The following is a 17,871-nucleotide window of genomic DNA, read 5'->3' on the forward strand; positions in this document are numbered from 1 at the left end:
AAGCTTCAGCGTGTACAAGGTACCATGAATTCTCTTCAGTACCAGGAGATATTGGATGAAAATGTGATGCAGTCCGTCACACACCTGAGGCTTGGGAGACGTTGGACCTTTCAACAGGACAATGATCCCAAGCATACCTCCAAGTCCACTAGAGCATGGTTGCAGAGGAAAGGCTGGAACATTTTGGAGTGGCCATCACAGTCACCAGACTTAAATCCGATTGAGAACCTCTGGTGGGACTTAAAGAAAGTAGTTGCAGTGCGCAAGCCTAAGAATTTGACTGAACTGGAGGCTTTTGCCCATGAAGAATGGGCGAAGATACCCATAGATCGCTGCAAGACACTTGTGTCAAGCTATGCTTCACGTTTAAAAGCTGTTATAACTGTAAAAGGATGTTGTACTAAGTACTAAGATTGAATGTCACTTGGGGGTTGAATAAAAACTAATAATGATGTGAGCACAGAAAAGACATTTGTGGTTATTTCATTATAAACTTAAGGTTATATTTCTCTGACCTACAAGTGCCTCTTTCATGTAAATGTAAGCAAGATGACTGAATGATCAAAATCAATGTCAAAATGGCCAAAACATTCAATTTCAGTGGGGGTTGAATAATTTTGAACACAACTGTATATAGCATTCACTATTATCCAGTTTTCAGCATCCACGAGGGGGGGCTTGGAACCAACCTTCAGTGGATATGGGGGGTCCGCCTGCAGTTATTTGTTATGAGTTGCTTGCAGGCTCTGTCATATATAAAGGAAAACATTCAACCACCAGCACCCCACTCAGAAATTGAACAAATTACGGCACGTTTAATTAGCAAAAGGGAATTCTCTCTACACCAGCGTTATTGAATGCTCTGGCCGTACGTGGGTGGGCCCCCTGGCTGCTTCATCTCTCTTGTTCCACGTCCGGGAGCGAAAGCTTTTTTTTGCTGTAAGCAGCGTGCCCACGGCCAAGACATGCCCTGAAGGCAGAGAGCGGGGTGAGGGGGGTGGCGGAGACAACAACACGAGGCACCGCCGCAGCGGGGTTTACTTGTCCCTATGGCAACAGGCAATCACACCCGCTCGGGCTTTCCCGCCTCTTTGGGGAAGCCGGCCAAGCCCCGGGCGGGTGAGGCGCCTTGCGAAGCTGGCCCCGCCCCGCCCGGCCCCGCCCATTTATCCCGCCCGCCGCTCGCGCTCCAGTCCGCCCAGGCTCGCGCTTTCGGTCCCGCTTCTCTCCGCGCAGCCCCTTCCTTCCGCGCCTTTTTTCCCCCCTAGCGGCGGCGGCGGAGGCGGCGGCGGCTTCTTCTGCATTTGGGGGCCATCCGCGGCAGGACGCGCCACTTGCTCGGGCGCGGCCGCGAGTTTCCCCACCCGAGCGAGAATGGACGTGGCGAACCAAGATGTGCTGCTCGAGGTAGAGGAGGAGGATGAATATGAAGATGAAGAAGCAGCAGCCGCGAGGGAGGAAGAGGATGGAGAGATCGGTGAGGCCAGAGGGTGGGATGGAGGGACAAGAAGGCGCTGAGCATTTCCCGGTGCAGTCCCCCGAGTGGGACGTGGGAAGTAAGGGAGAGTGATGGGGCATCTAAAGCTGGGGTAGCTTTCCCGGTTCTTGGCAGGAACGACGCGCGAATGCCTTGAAGGAGCCTTGCTAGCGCTCCTCCAGCGCGAAGGTCCAAGAGTCTGGTGGCAGGAACACGATCTGTTTAGGATGTTTTTGCTTTGTTTTTAATCCCTGTCTACCCTGAAGAAGGAAGGATTTTCCACCCATCCCCTTGCCCCTCCTTTGATCGACCCCCTCCACTTTTCGAGACTTTGCCAAGGCTCTCCAAAGTCCCCGAGGCCCTACGACTTGGCTGCTCGGTATAGTTCAGCTTGGCTGCTCGGTATAGTTCTGAGTTGTCGCCTCCTTTTTTAAAATACAGTAGGTTAGAGAGAGATGGAAGATTGGGTGTCATGTGACGCCCTCTGGCTGGAGAAAAGTTTCAGCCCCAGAGTCGACAGGCGTCTGTCTTGACTCGCCTGCAGCCACCGCATCCCTTTCTGCTGAGCGGAATGAGGGCAGAGAGAATTAGCTGCCTGCCGTGTGTCTTTGGATGGGCTTGGGAAAGAATGTGCGTTTGGGCTCCGATCTCGATTTGTGAGTTTAAAAGAGCAAGAATCTGTCGCTGTTCCAAATAAAAAGAGAGGCGAAGCCTGTAGAAAATGTCTTTTTGTTCGATGGTCTGGAATCACTCAATAGCACTTGTTTCTCACCCACCCACCCTTGCCATATGAAAGACATTAGTTTTCATCAGTACAGTCCACAGAAAGCTACAGCGTAAGTCCATTGAAATCTGAAGGGATTTAAGTTAATTTTAAGCACTATTCCATTGCTTATACAACATATGATTGTTTTGTGTACTATATTAAGCTTCAGCTGTTGGATTTTGGAGGAGAAGAAGTTTAACAAGGAGGAAGACACATTCACAACTGAGAAAAGGAGACAGAATCCACCTGATGGGTGCATGTTGTAGGTAGTAGGAGAGGAGTATTGGGTTAGAAAAGAGCTTAGAAAAGTTACTTTTATGGGCAACAGCTACCAGAATCTTGGAGCCAATGTGACCAGTGGCTGTGTTGACTCGGCAGGCCTATGGTCCTATAAAGTAACATTTCTGAGGTCTGTAATCACTGTGCAGTTGGGTTTGTACAACACGTTACGCCCTTCTGCAGCTGACTTGAAACATGCTGTTTATATCAACATCAAGAAGTATTTGGGGCTTTTCAGTTTTCCCAGGTTTTTGATCTGACCACCAGAGTGGTTTAGGGAACCAGGGAGAAAAATATTGTAAGAAGAATGCACTCTTTTGGCATAAAGGAGAGCATCAGCAGCAACAGCAAAATCCTGCTATCAATCTCAGATACAAAATGATTAAAAGAAAATTTTATTCATGTATTATTTAAGGCTACAATCCTAAATACAAATTATTGAATATGTCCCACCGAATATAGCAAGATTGCTTTTGAATAAGCATGCATAGAATTGGATTTGCACTTCTTATTTATCAGCTGTCTTCTCAAACAACCTTTTGTTGAATTCAAACACCTGTAACATGAGGCAATAAATATATAGACTTCTAAAACTCCATTAAATCACTTGGTTCTTCAAAAAAGATGTAAACCAATGTAAACCGGTACAAACTGAAGGTCACCAAAAGCAGGCAAAACATATTATATTCTGTAAACTAGCATATGCTACAATGTTGTTTGTTCTAGAAGATTAGAAAGTAAAATAGCTGATAAAGATAGTAACACAGTTGGGATGCCCACTATAGCACCTGCTTCAGACGAAAATTGCCGTTTTTCATACATACTGAACACAGAGAAAGGCCTCCCCTCTGGATCTCAGATATCAGTATTCATGTTAGTATTGAGTAATTGTGAACATATGTTATTTTATTTATTTATTTATGCCCCGCCTATCTGGTCATTTTGACCAGATAAGAGTTAGTGTGGGAGGATTATAATTGGGTACAAAAAAGGAGGAGGAGGAGAAGAAGAGGAGGAGGAGGAGAGGAAGAAAAAGAGGAGGAGGAGGAGGAGGAGAGGAGGAGGAGGAGGAGAGGAAGAAAAAGAGGAGGAGGAGGAGGAAGAGGTGGAGGAGGAAGAAGAGGAACCCGGTCGGTCGATATGAAGCTGCTAATTAGAGCTTTGGAAGTGGTTTCTGGTCTGAGCAAGGAAGGTGCCTGGGCCAAACTTTTAAATAAAGATGTTGCCCTTCACATTAGTATTATATAGTTGCCTAATAAAAATGTCAAATGTTTCCATAACCCTAACCTATGGATACTGGCTGCTTAGATTTTGTTAGTGGATTATAGCAGCTTGAAATATTTTCTGTTCTTAGTCAGAATTGTGTTTTTGTAAAAAAAAAAAATCCACAAAGGTTTTTTTCATTGACCTTTATGCCTTGTAAATTATGGAGTAGATCTGCAGGTATATTTGACATCAGTCCTTTCTGAAATGATGAGACCTTTTACATCTTCCTAACGTGGTAACGGAAATAAAATGAAGCAGAGACAAGAGGCAGCTGAGATGTGTCAGTGATGCACGCAAAGTACAGGAGACTGGACATTAGCAACTGCCCAGATGTTTGGAAGGGATAAGGGCCAAATGATTCTTTCACATTCTAACAACATGATTGTTAATAGAAACAGGAGTGTTTGCATTGCTATTTTTCCGTATGCTTAGATCAAATGTCTGCTTATATCGGAAGACAGCAGTATGTGACTGTCATGTGGTGTTAAGGAAGTTTTGTACTTTTGTTCTGTTAAATTATTTTATCAATTACTGACCCAGTATAATACTGGGAAGACAAGGAAAAAAAAAAAACTACCCGTGCAGCACTCTGTATTTAGAATAGGCCCAGGATGTGAACCACATTAGCCTGTCAGGATGCCATGTTTTGAGACCACAGAGCCCTGGTGTGCTAATGTGGAGCATGTAGGCAAGGCAACCTCGTTTTAAGAGCGACTTCAGGTGTATGGAAATCTTCATGGATAAATTATTCCTGCATGTGTGCTGTCATCCTGGGCCCATCCTTTTATCGGACTTGCAACTTGGTTCCCTCCTGTCACAGATCCCAAAGATCTGAATGGATGGGAGGTACCTTCAGTGAGTTTTAGAACTGACCCTGTATTTGATTAATAATTCGAACAGGAATATATGCAAATAAACATAACTTTGTTCTATCTTCTGTCTAGAGTAGCAGACAGCAGCGGTGCTTGCTGTCACTTCCGGCACTGGGGGCTGAAGTTAGTATTGTAGTTTGACAATCAAATCATGCCTTGTTACTGTCATTATGCTGCAGCTTTTTTGGTTGCTTATTTATTTCCAATATCTCTAAGTCACCCTTCAGTATATGTATTCTCAGTTGTTGCTGCTAAGAATTATGTACAAATTCTGAACTTACACTGCAGTTCACAGGTCACTTGTTTTACTCCAGAGGGAGAAAAAACTCTCTGAAATTTGAGATGCTGCTTCTGAATAAATGGCTCGTGAGAAAATAAACATTACTTCCTGTTCCCGACTCCTGCTGTTCAAGTCAAGGCTTGCACCTAAAGCAGCTGCCATTGTCCCTCAAATAAGCTGCTTTCTTCTTTATATGGGGGTGCCATGTTGGCATAGCTCCTTACAGATACAGGGCCACCTGGCATTAAGTGCATGGTGCCGCATGGAATGCATGAAGTAAGCTGTATGGAATTAGATATACTGTGCAAGGCTGAGGTACTGCTCTCTTCCCCACATCTCCCTTTCTCTAACTGACTCCTTGTACTATGCTTTTGTGTAGTGTGGTGCTGATGTATATTGCACTGGCAAAGGACCAGCACCACTAGCAGCCGCAGAGCAATTAGGCAAGGTGCTCTTTTGTGCTGACTCCATGAGCTTAGTACAGCACCTCATGTTCTAACTTAACTGCCAGTGTGAATGGAATCCGAGAGGGCACCATAACTGAGTAGAAATTTTGCTGTACTAAAATGGTGCTCCTGCTCATTCAGATCCAGGGATGCATAACCCTCCCTCCCCAAAAAAACTAGTCAAATTACCCCGGAACAAAAAGCAGAAAAATGCCACAAGAACAGTTCCCCATTCCTGGTGATACAGATGCAATGATAAATAGAAACCAGCTGCCTTTTCATGACAGCCCAAATTGGGTGCATCATTCTGTCTAATGGTAGACGTACCTTGCTCAGTGCTAAACCATATGATGCCCATGCAGAGGATCTCAGAATTGGTTTCTGACACTGGGTGGTGGTTTTTTAAGAGGCAAGGCAGCAAAACCATAATATTAGACTATGCTAATGTTTTGTTTTGAAAGTTTAACTTTGAATTTTGGGCAGAAGCTGATAGGAGCAGTTGAGGCTTTGTTATCTACTCAGGAACGAGGACATTCCTGGCCCCATGTGTCTTTGAGAGTAAACAAGGAAAACTTCCTTAGTAAAATTACCTTTTCTTTTAAGTCAGTTGTTGCTTTGTGTTCAGAATATTTTAATAAATTAGTTAAAGCTATTTTTTTACAGTGCCAGTTCAAAGCCTGTTCAAAGGTTAGAAAAGCAGGTGATTTTCAAAGCTTGTGCCTGAGACCCACTGTGAATCTAAAGAAACATGATTGTGTGAGACAATATTTGTGAGGCTGTTAGCTTCACTTAGAAAGGGGGATGTGGCGTACAGCTCTCTGAATCCTCCAGCCACTACCTGCAACGCATACTGGCTGGTAGGCTCTGGAAGCTGTAGTCCAAAAAAGTAACTTTATTCAGTCTTCTCTGTCAACAGTGGGTTGAATCCAGACGTATGCTTATTTAAAGTTGCTCTACTGAAATCAATGCAATCTGGATGCTGTGGCCAATTCTGCCCCCTTGGGACTTGCCATGTGGCACACCCAGTTGCCAAAATGCAATTATTTCCTTTTCATTTCTTCTCCCAAAACTAGGAGTGACTAGAAAGTCACTTCCTGTTTTGAGAATACAGTACTCTGCAAACACTCCCACCCAGTTGAACCACAGCCTTGAGTTTTGCTGTAGAATAAAATCATTTTGGATCCCATAGTGGATTTTCTAAGGTTTTCGGCCAGGGTGGTGGCGGCGGCGACTGAAAAAGATCCTACCCCAGCTAGAAAGCTAAAAAGGTGGAACCAGACAAAAAGGAGATGGAATGAATTCCTCCCAATGCTGGTGTAATTCCAACATTCGCCTTCGCGAATACATTATTAGCACAGCCAACCAGTCTGAATCAGATTTTTTTAAAATCTGATTTTTAAAATGTGCTTATTTAATGAAAATATGTGTTTTACTTCATATCTAATCTATGCATTGACACTAACATATTACAGCCAATAAAGTCATCTATTCAGTTGGATGTCTTCTAAACTAATTGGACAGTTTAATTCATGTTTAACTTAACTCAGAGGTTTTGCATCAACAGTCCTCCAGATGTAAGTTAGTCAGAAACTGGAGAGGGCACAGAAAGAAAGCTGTTGCCAGGCAACAGGATCATCAATGAACTACAGTATATTATGTTAAAAATGTTCTCCACTTCAAGATCTGTGTTGTTAGTCTGATGAAGAGTATTGAAGTGCAGTACTCTAGATAAAGGATAAGGGGAAGGAAGAGGGATTATGAGGGAGGAAGAAAGGGAAAAAGCAGAGAAGAGGTTTTTCCGAGAGCTAGGCAAAAAATTGGATTTCTAAAAATTCTTGAACCTCTTTCTCTCTATAACTCAAAACAAGCAAATGGGAGGGGAAGAGTAAAATCAAAGCTGAGAGATTCACTTTCATTTTGATAATGCTTTTAATGAAAATTTAAATGCCAGTTTAACCACTCTCTTTTCAACATTAATGTAATTTTAGCTGATTAACGATTAACTTAATGTGTGACAATTTGCACTGCTTTCCCAGTCTCTTATCTAAACTTTGTATCTAGTGTTAATGCATCTATAGTACAGTACTTTATTATTGCAAGTAACGTACCTAAGCACTTACGTCCTGATCTTATTCCTGAGTGGGAAAGAAAAAGAAGAAAAGAACGAAAGAAACATGTCAATTAAAATTATGTTGTGTGTTAGAGGAGAGGAACTGGAGTATGTGTATAAAATCATTAATTTTGTTCCTCTGAACTCATGCATAACTATAGGAGCATGCTAGATTGATTTTGATATCTTTTTCTAAGTTGAAAAATGGCGGTGTGGAGTGGGGGCTGAAATGGATTGGTGCTGGGGAGAATTTTTATTTATTTATTTGATTTATATCCCGCCTATCTGGACCAACGGCCCACTCTTATCACTTTCCAGTTTGCCCAACTGAAATTGAACCTCTAAAAAGAATATTTCTGTGCAATATTTTCAGAAGTCCTGCTTAAGTCAGTACTCTACACCACCTGTTATTGAAATGTAAATTATTTTTATCTCAACCATTAATCCCATTGGTTCTTATTTTGCTTTTCAAAGCTTCTGGACCTCATGATTTTGGGGTGATGTAGGGAATTCATTCTGGCATTTCTTGGACAGAAATCTAATAATTAAGAACAGCCCTAAATTATTTATTCAGAGAATGTAAGACACAGTGGAAAAACAATCTATTATCTGTAACATAAATTTGTTTTACAAGCTATTGCTGATGTATTTAGAGCCTTCCTAGAAGTCTATGGGCTTGAAATATGATACCCACAATATTAAAATGCAGCAGAGCATCTTTTTTCAGTTATTTACCATATGCTAAGGTATGTTGTCTGTTGGATTTTAGATATTTTTGAATGCACAACCTTCTCCAGTATAAAACCATCCATAATTCTCTTTCCCAGTCACTTTGCTGGAACTATATTCTATGCATTGTTTTAGATGCAACGTCTAGCTTAAACAGCTTTCTCCTTCTGTTTGTTACTTCTGTTCATCATGTTGAAAAACAGTCCTTTTATGCGTTAAGGAATTTCTTTCTATTATTATCCAAAGTAGCACTTCCCTAATATAGTCCATACTCCAGATGTGTTAGACAAAACCTATCATTATCTCCATTCAGCATGGAATATCCAAGAGGCAAATAGTCCCTTAATCTTTCCCATTTGGTGCCTTTGAAATATTTTGAATACAGCTCCCATCATACCCAACCATTCCCAACCATTATGTAATGTTGGCTTGGGTGGTGAGATTTATAGCCCAGAAATTCCAGTGAGAGTCAGATGGGGCCACCTTGATCCAAAAAGTTATATCTAAGATGAAGGCAGATACAAGTCAGCTAGACAGCAGTGAACTCAGCTGCCAGCTAGAACATTACTTGAATTCCTGCCATCCCAAGAGAGAGAGAGGGGGGGCTGAGCATGAAACTTTCCAAAGAACAAGGAAGCAGCATTCTTGCAAACTGCACATTGTTATAATAGCAGTCTCTTATGTTTCTCTTTTATTTACAAGATTTTTTAGCTGCGTCATTACCAATGGTCTCTGGGAGTTGTTTCTTTATGGCTTGGTGAGTTCTGAACCAGTACTGTATCTAGATGTAAGAACTATGTGGCAGTTTTTTCCCTGTAGTACATAGACATTGGCTGAAATCCAGCAGTACGTCACAAAGAGAGTAGGCCCATTTAACCCATGGAGGTTTGGTAAATCAGATTCTCCATAATTTCTACCCAGTTCCCCTGAAAATAAGACCTAACCTGAAAATAAGCCCTAGTATGATTTTTAGGTGCTTGCAATATAAGCCCTACCCCAAAAATAAGCCCTAGTTAAGTGAAACCCCACCCTCCACCATTGTGCAGCAACCGGAAGATGACTTGACTGTATTTGAGTAAATGTAGATGGCTGTACATGAAAAAAATAAAACATTCCTTGAAAATAAGCACTAATGTGTTTTTTTAGCAAAAATTAATATATGTCTTATTTTTGGGGAAACGGTAATTATTCAGTGGGTCTACTCTAGTTGCAACTTACTGCTGCATTTCAGCCATTACATCCACATACAATTTCTTTCCACCTTGTACACAATGCTTATGAGGATGGAAGAGGTGCTGAACATAACCCTACTCGTCCCGTGTGTTTTAAAAGCTATACAGTAGTATTATGTTGTTTATATTGTTTTATACTGTTTTATCTGATGTATGTTGCAATGGCATGTGTGCCATGCAAAAAACTTATTTTACTTGCTCGCTATATAGTAGTACACAGTTCTAGTATCTTGATTTCTATGATGATCTCTAGACCAGGACTTACTCAAGTACTTACTCATGTTCACCCACTTCATAAACGGATTGTACCTAAGTACAAAGAAAAAATGGTCCAAAGCTAACCAATAACCTTAATCAATTTGGCATTTTATCAAACCCTTTAGTCCTTCCTCTGCTTCCTTTGTATTTGTTTTTTTTTTTACCTGCCTTAATTCTTCATTGGAAAACAAACACTATATTCTTTCCTCTAGAAGCATAAGAGTACAGTGAAGATAAAAGCATCAAGGACTCTGAAGTTCTTGGTTACTATAGCAATAGAGGGAGAGAATGAAAGAATAAATTGTGCTAATGATCTAAATCGTCTTCATTAACCTTCCCCGTCTAAGACCAGATCTTCCTTTGTATGCTGCATTGCTAAAATACAGACTTTGTCAAATAGCTGACCACAATTCTGAAACAGCATACTTTGAATTGTATACACCCTCATCCTCCAAACTACTCCATGGCATTTTGCTTCTTGAGCTAAAGGTAAGATGGTTTGTCCCTCTCTACCCAGGACTATATGTACAGAGGACAACTGGACCAGAGGCTGAAAAAGCTTCACTACTGGGATTGAAACAGGGTCTTCTGCTGTGCCTGAGGACAGCAGACTAGCGTTATGGTTGCAGGCAGGAGGTATAACATGTGTAACTTTGTCCTCTAATAGGGGAGAATGGCCATTCTCCTTACTGGTAGGGCTGACTCTGTCTGTCCTGATGTTCTGCACATAAGTTTGCTTGAAAGTTTAAAATAAAACTAGAGAACTTTAAAATAATACCACCAATGGTATAACAATAAAATATTTGGGCCACGCTAGGACAGTTAACTAGTGCAGTAAGATGAAAATTAAAAAGAGAGCCATAGCTCTGGGTGTTTGTCCTTTCAAAATGGTGATTCAGAAATTATTGATTTTTATGCTTCCCCCGCCCCCAACAAAACTAGGATCCGTTCAGGATAAAATTTAACACTTAGTAATCTCTACTGTAGCGTCTGCAACTTGTATCTCATTACATCTTAAGAAAGGAAATAGACTCTATGGCTGTAACATCAAGTTTTCCCCTTCCCATCCCACTTTTTGTAACATATTGCCCGAGGAAGAGATGTGCAATCTTTAAGGTTTGCCCAAAGAATTTTGTAGCTCACTTAACAAATAAGACCACAAAATGCATTTTGGAATTTGCTTTATGGTCAATGTGATTCCTCCTGTCTTCCAGGATAGCTGCTTCTACTCCAATAATAGTAATACATAATAGAAATAATCTACTCCTACCTTATTAGGAGAAATAATCTTCATGTCATACAAAACCTCTAGAGGAATCAAATTATCTTTTAACAGAAAGGTAAGCTACATGGAAGTCAATAAAGATGTAAATTAAATTTGTAAACCTTAGGGAATATACTGTATGATTTCTTTTTTTTTCTCTTTTCTGCTGCCAGACGGCTCATAATTTAGGAAATATTATTGGCTTTTGGTTTGGGGCTTGGACACAATGAGTTAATATTATATCCACCCTTTTAAGCTATGTTGGCATCTTCTTCAATTTTATTTTCATACTGAGATGTTTTCCATCTGTGTTTTATGGACATATACAGGACCCGAGTTCTCCCAAACGTCTGTTTTGTCTCACTAATGTCATAGTTTTTCTTTAGTTCTGTCTCTGGTTGCAGTAGCTACTTACATTAATTAAGGAGTATTTCAGTCACCCCTTGTCTTGAACAGTAAATGCAAAATGAATGTCTGTGGAAGAATAATTGCAGCTGCACAGAAGGTCAATCCAATGGCAATTCAGGCAAAATATATTAATCAGAGCAGATGCACAGAAGAAGGGTTGAAGGGTTAATATACAACTTCCTCTGCCACACGGTGAAAGTATTAGGCGCCTCCTAGAATACTAATTGGAATGACTTGCTGGCATGAAAAGCAAAGGCGAAAGCCAAGAAAGCAAACAAAAGAAAATCCTTCTGTACAGGATCTTCTTTTTTTTAATTTAGTGCACTACTGCCTTTTCTATGTACGTGTATCTCAGTATGTGTACCGCATTTGCTTCTTACTCAGGGTGATTTGACCCCCAGAAACATTGCAGATTTACCCTGGTGATTAGGCATGCATATAAAAGAACCTAGAAAAGAATTTTTATGTGAACCAGGAAGAACACAGAAACACTCCAGAATCATTGCACTTTTCCCCACCTGCTAATGGACATGTTCATCCCCGTGAATACATCAGCCCTAATATCCAATATTTAAAATACAGCTATTTAGAACATCATTACTTTGCATGATGAGACATGAGGTCTGTGGTAGGGTTGCCATGTGCCCAGGTGTAGTCTGGACAGCCTTTCAAACCCTTTCTTCTGTTTGAAAGGCTGTCCAGACTACACCCAGCTTAAAGAACGATAAGTAGAGGGAGCACTGAAGTTGCTCAGCGGTAGTTAGCAACTGGATAGCAGATCGAACAATAGGCATACTTGTCACATGGTCACAGCAATTCCTACTTCTTCTGAGAAACACCATATTTCTGTTTACATTCTAGATTATGCATCTGCACATAAACATAAAATATATTTATATGTGAAATGTATAAGGTATACCACGTCCATCCTTCCACATATGCATACACATGTAAATAAACCAGCATGTGTAAATTATATGCACATCTACAGCCAGAGTCTCATTAGTTACACCTGCCAACATACGTCCACTGACGTAAATCTCAGTGGCAAATTGCTGCTAATCAAGAAATCAGCTTTTGCATTTCATGTCGCAAATCAATTGCATGACTCAGCATGTGACAATAAAAGCAAGCACTGACTCTTTAACTAGTGGCAATTCACCACTAAAATTTATGCCAATGAACATACATTGGGATAATTCTTCAGATAAATTCTGGCCTGTGTCTCCTTTTTGGTGGTACATTTCTTCCTATTTGGCAAGCTATAAATATCATCCTTCATCCATCATAGCCCAGCATTCTGACTCCAGCAGTGGCAGTGAGATGTAACTGGAAGTTTGTGGAGTGTGATGGTAGCAGCCACCCCTTTATTCCTGGCATCTGCTATTAGGGCACCAGTTTAATTATTTGTGTGATGACAAAAATCCTACAAACATTGTGATTTTGAAATGGCTGTGTGGATAGCTGCACTCACCAGGTCTGCAGGGTAAGTTTGTTATTCCCTGCTGTCTAAGTGCAATTAGGTTAGATGGTTTTCAAATCTCTTCTGAAGGTGAAGAGATTGTTAGAAAGACGTTGCATGTTAGTGCCAGTGTAGCACAGTTATGTAAAAAAAAAGAAATTGGCACTAATGGTTTTTATGCTGGCATAACTCTATAGGTAAGATACACCTTTTTGCATTTGTGATGTCTAAGTAACAATTGCTTAAGGTTATGAAATAAGTTCAGTAGATTTTAAAGTATGGCTGAAATACAGTATCGTCTTCTAATTGTACTCTTTGTTATTATATATTTTAATAATTTTAGAGTGATAGTTTTCATCAATATGAATTAGCGATTAAATAAAAACATATAAAATAGTATCAGGTTGGTTGATTCACTTCTCTACTTTGAAATAGCAGAATACAATGATAACATGTCTGAAGGGAGGACTACTTCCTCATGAATGCTGTTTAAGTTATTCTTCTGCACAGAAGAGGGATGAAGAATTTATATGAAGATATCCAGATGGAATTCTTATATTTTTAAGGTACAAAGGTCCATCAGAAGATGGAATCAGATGGCAGGAAAGATGCACATCTAAGCACACCAAAAATGGTCGCTTTGCACAGGGCAAAACTTTTGGTCATTGGGAAATCATGCCAGCCTGGCATCAAAGAGTAGTAGCCATACAGCTGGCCCCAAAAGGCCCAGCGTGAGTAAGGATTGGGATCCAGCTGGATTACAATTCCTCATATGTTATGTGATTGCCTGGAGATAGATTGCACCAGACCATTCCACAAGCAGTCCAGAATGTGATCTGTTTCCCATGTGATCACATCCCAGGTTCCACGCAAAAAACAAAACTCTGCTGTGGAGAGGAATGTGGAAGAACATGCCTTCTTTTGATCCCTTAGGGTTCACATGTCAGCAAGATGCATGGGAGAGCCGAGGAAAGGATTGCTTTCTATTAAAATCAGGTTATTGATTCATAGGATCACCAGCTATCTGGACCATTTGAAGTCTCATGTATCAATCAGCTAAAGTCTCAGGGAGCTGTCATCCTCCAGGCAGGGAGACATATCTCGGTATGAGCGGTGCTGAACAAGATGAAAATTTGTTTCTGTGTGCAAAAAGTGGCTTTAAAGCTGGGGCATCCCTCTCTTCCCATTCTCAACTGATGGTGTACTCACTGGATCAGTATGAATCTCTCTGTATGTGTGTGTCGCTCCAAATGGTACAATGCATTAACAATCTGTCTTCCCAGTTCTCTCCCAGCATTCTTGGCTTTTCGGCACACTGATGTTGGGGCTATCTTGCTGTTTGGGGCAAAGCAAGGAGTGGAACACTAGGATCATCACTGTGAGTTTTTTTGTTGTTGTTACACAAGTTCTGGCAACAGCAATGCAGAGTACAGGAAACCTCACCACCTTTTTTGAATTAATTTGAAATGAAAGTGAACCTCAGTGTTGCTGAAAGATTACTTATCAAACTGAATATATTGAGTGAAAGTGCTGTCCTCTGACCTATAGGCAAACCTTTTTAAAGAAACTTAATTGCTTCCTAGCATAACCACCAATCACATAATCATGCAGGATTTTATACCACACTGCCAAGCTTTAAATGAAAAAAATAAAAATAAAAACCAACCACCAAAAAATAAAAGACATATAATGTAGAAGGTCAGGATTATACATTTCTCATGTGATATATTAGCAGTGGAATTATTTTTAGAAATGTAATTGTAACATTTTTATATTTTGGCTTTTGAAACCTATGATTTATGTCATTTAGCCAATCTGACTTGCATACCCAAACAAGGAATATAGAACAGTTTCCAAAAATGAGGTTTTTCTGCTACCATATGAATGCAGTAAGTAGAAGCTCTTCAGTTTACAATTACTAGTGTTAGCCTTGTCTCATAACGTTGTCTTGTTTTTTAAAAAAAAACAACCTCAAAAATGAGTATGGTAGACCGAACAATTGCAGCACTAGCTGCTTATCATTTTCTTACTTTTCCATAGTCTGCTTGCTACTTTCTCAGAAGTTCAAGATGTCTGTTATTATCTAGGAAAACGTTGGGAGAGCCATCATGACAAGATATCCCATTACATTCTGAGATGGTTTGTGCATAGAACTAAACGTATGAAGAATAATGCACTTGTATGTGTGAGTTATGTACTTCAAACAGCTGTTAAAATGATTCTTTAAACTCTGGGAGTATAAAATTGCCGTGGGTTTGTAAACCAAGTTTATCAGTGTGTAATCCTCAAGTGGGATATGGAAAGTGTTTGTACTGACATTTTTCTAATAAACTGATTTTTATTTTTATTATGTCTATGTTTTAGCAGGATATATAGGACTTGAACAGAGACAAGTTGCCTTGAAACCCACTGCTAATGCTATCTTTTTTTTGCATAGAAAAAAGTGTGTGTGTGGGGGGTGCATCTCTACCAATTGCCTCTATGTATATGTCTTTTGGTAAGCCAACATCTAAGTGTTGCTCTGTTTTACAGATGCATTATTCAACAAATTTCCTGATCCATAACCATCTAAATGGATTTAAAATGTGAATTCCCACAGTAATGCCCCTCAATTTGCTTGCAGCTCAAATCATTACTTTTAGCAGGTTTACTTTTCCAAATAACAACACCTTTAAATGATGTACGTATCATATAACAAACCTGATGAAATATTCCATCTATGTAGTCTGTCTTGTGAAGCACAAAGATGGCATTCATGAACATATACTCCTCACACCATGGTAGCTCTGCCTTGTTACCCATACAGATTCTCAGGACTTGTCCTGATGGAGGTAAAACCTCCTGGTTTAGCATTGGTTGTCTGGGGTGTTTTTCCCTACCTACCAAGCGATGTAAGGTTCATTTCCAAAAGACTGATGCCTTTTCCTTGCTTTCCATGCTTGTTTGCTGTTTCTGGGAGGGTGGTAATATTTAGTACAGTGGTACCTCACAAGAAAAATGCCTCAGGCAATGAAAAACTCACAAGATGAAAGTGTGTTGTGATTTTTTTGGTGCCCCACAAGACAAAGATATTTTCATCTTGCGAGGTACATTTTCCCATAGGAATGCATTGAGTTTTAATTAAAGCGTTCCTATGGGCCAAAAAACTATGAAAAAGTCACTTACCAGATAGGGAGCTGGGGAAGCACCTCGGAGGACTGGTGGGGGTCCCATGCAACCGCAATTCCCGCTTTCAGAGGTCCCCTGGCAGTCCTCCGATGGAGCTGGGCAAGCCTCTGAAGACTTCCCCAGCACCATATTTGACTTTCCCACCCTTTCCCCCAGCCTTTTTCTGTTCAGAGGCTTGCCTTCGATGGTGCTCGGCAAGTCTCTGAACAAAAAAAGCCAGGGGAAAAGAGTGGGAAATTCAAAAAATGGTGCTGGGGAAGGCTTGCCCAGCACCATCGGAGGACTGCCAGGGGACCTCTGAAAGCGGCAATCGCTTTTTGGCCCATAGGAACGCATTAATTAAAATTCAATACATTCCTATGGGAAAACTCACCCTGCAAGACGAAAATTTCACAAGACAATAGGTCTCATGGAACGAATTATTTTCGTCTTGCAAGACACCACTGTGTCGGTGTCTGTTGGGGAGGGTTTAGCAATACAGTTTAGCAATACAGAGCTTCCTATGGAGAGCATGTTTTCATGTCAGAGGCTCCTAGTTAGATGCCTCTAATTAATGCTGGGGGGGGAATGTAAATGTATGTGTGGGGGACTCCAGAGAAAAAATGTCTGTGGATTTCTAAGAATTTATTTGCAGAGAGGCCTAGGTAAGTGATTTACAGATATTTTCTCAAGCATTTAGATTTTGCACTGCAGTATAATGTCATTCCAACAGTGGTGACTTTTGATCATAAAAGACATTATCTTCCCATCCCACAGTTTCCACACAAGCGAGCCATGGGACAGAAATAGAAATTGATTAATTTATGAAAAATTGTCCCTGTTGCTGATACCATCACCCTTACGCGGCCATATTTGCGTATATACTTTAAGTAGAGAAGAGCCTTCTATCCCTGTGTGCCTCTGTTTCCAGTTTAGTCACTCTTCTACAAAAGGAGAACAAAGGCTTTGAAGAGAAGAGTCTCCAGAACCTACGGGGATTATCCACAAGAGTTGAGACACTAGAAAGTCCCATCCCAACTCAAACAAAAAACCATCATTGATAGTAGAGATTCTCATATTTGGACACATCACATGTAGAAGTGTGGCCAAATAACAAGCAGAGGGAGTTGGGGCTGGATTACTCTCTTCTACCCATGTAAATATACTAAAGTAATAATGATGGAGTAAAACTAATAGTGTGAAAGGGGGGATTAGGGAAAGAAATGGTACCCCTCTGCACATTCGGGAGGTGTAGAGATGAAAAACAGCCAAATAAAATGTGCTTCATACAAATCTATGCAGTAGATCCATGGGTTAGATGCAATTTGACGTTTTGCTCCTTGCATAATAAAGAACTATAAAAATTTGGTAGCGTTTTGTCATTATTCATCTTGGAGGTTCAGCTGTCTAGTTCTTTCAGTGTGGTACATTCCCTCATAGAAAGGAATAAGTTAAAAAAAGAAGCCATTGTCAATGATTTTTTCATATTTTATTGCAGTACAATTAATAAAAAATTAAAACAGTGGAAATAAACCTTAAAGAGCAGAATGTACTACCAGCTCAGCTCAGTAAGCAATGAACTTAAAACAGCTTATAATACACTTTGAAATGCCTTGTGAATAAAAAGCTGTTTGCCCTGAGCTTGAAAGATAAAAGACTTGCCACCAGAACAGCTCCCAGCAATGTGCTACGGCTGATAATACACTCACCCTGCATGCCACTTGCCTCCCCTTTGTGGATAAAGTCTTGGGCATCCAGGGAAATGCCTCTGTAAATTGGCCCTGTGTAAGAGACAATAGGGCTTATACGTAGGTCTCTAGGCACCAGTTGCATTTTGCTCAGAATTTGCTTGCAACTTTTGTTTTAATATGTTTA

General features: G+C 40.5%; 1 protein-coding gene across 1 annotated transcript in view; it reads left to right on the forward strand.

The window, feature by feature from the left end:
* Positions 1–1,272: 1,272 nt before the first annotated feature.
* Positions 1,273–17,871, forward strand: part of ANO6 (anoctamin 6) — a 71,235-nt gene continuing 54,636 nt past the window's right edge. The window contains exon 1 of the mRNA XM_020795514.3: positions 1,273–1,477. Within this exon, the coding sequence (XP_020651173.3) occupies positions 1,375–1,477 (103 nt within the window). The 5' untranslated portion in view covers positions 1,273–1,374. The remainder of the gene's footprint in view (positions 1,478–17,871) is intronic.

Source organism: Pogona vitticeps, chromosome 5 (genome assembly GCF_051106095.1).
Source record: "Pogona vitticeps strain Pit_001003342236 chromosome 5, PviZW2.1, whole genome shotgun sequence".
NCBI lineage: Eukaryota > Metazoa > Chordata > Lepidosauria > Squamata > Agamidae > Pogona > Pogona vitticeps.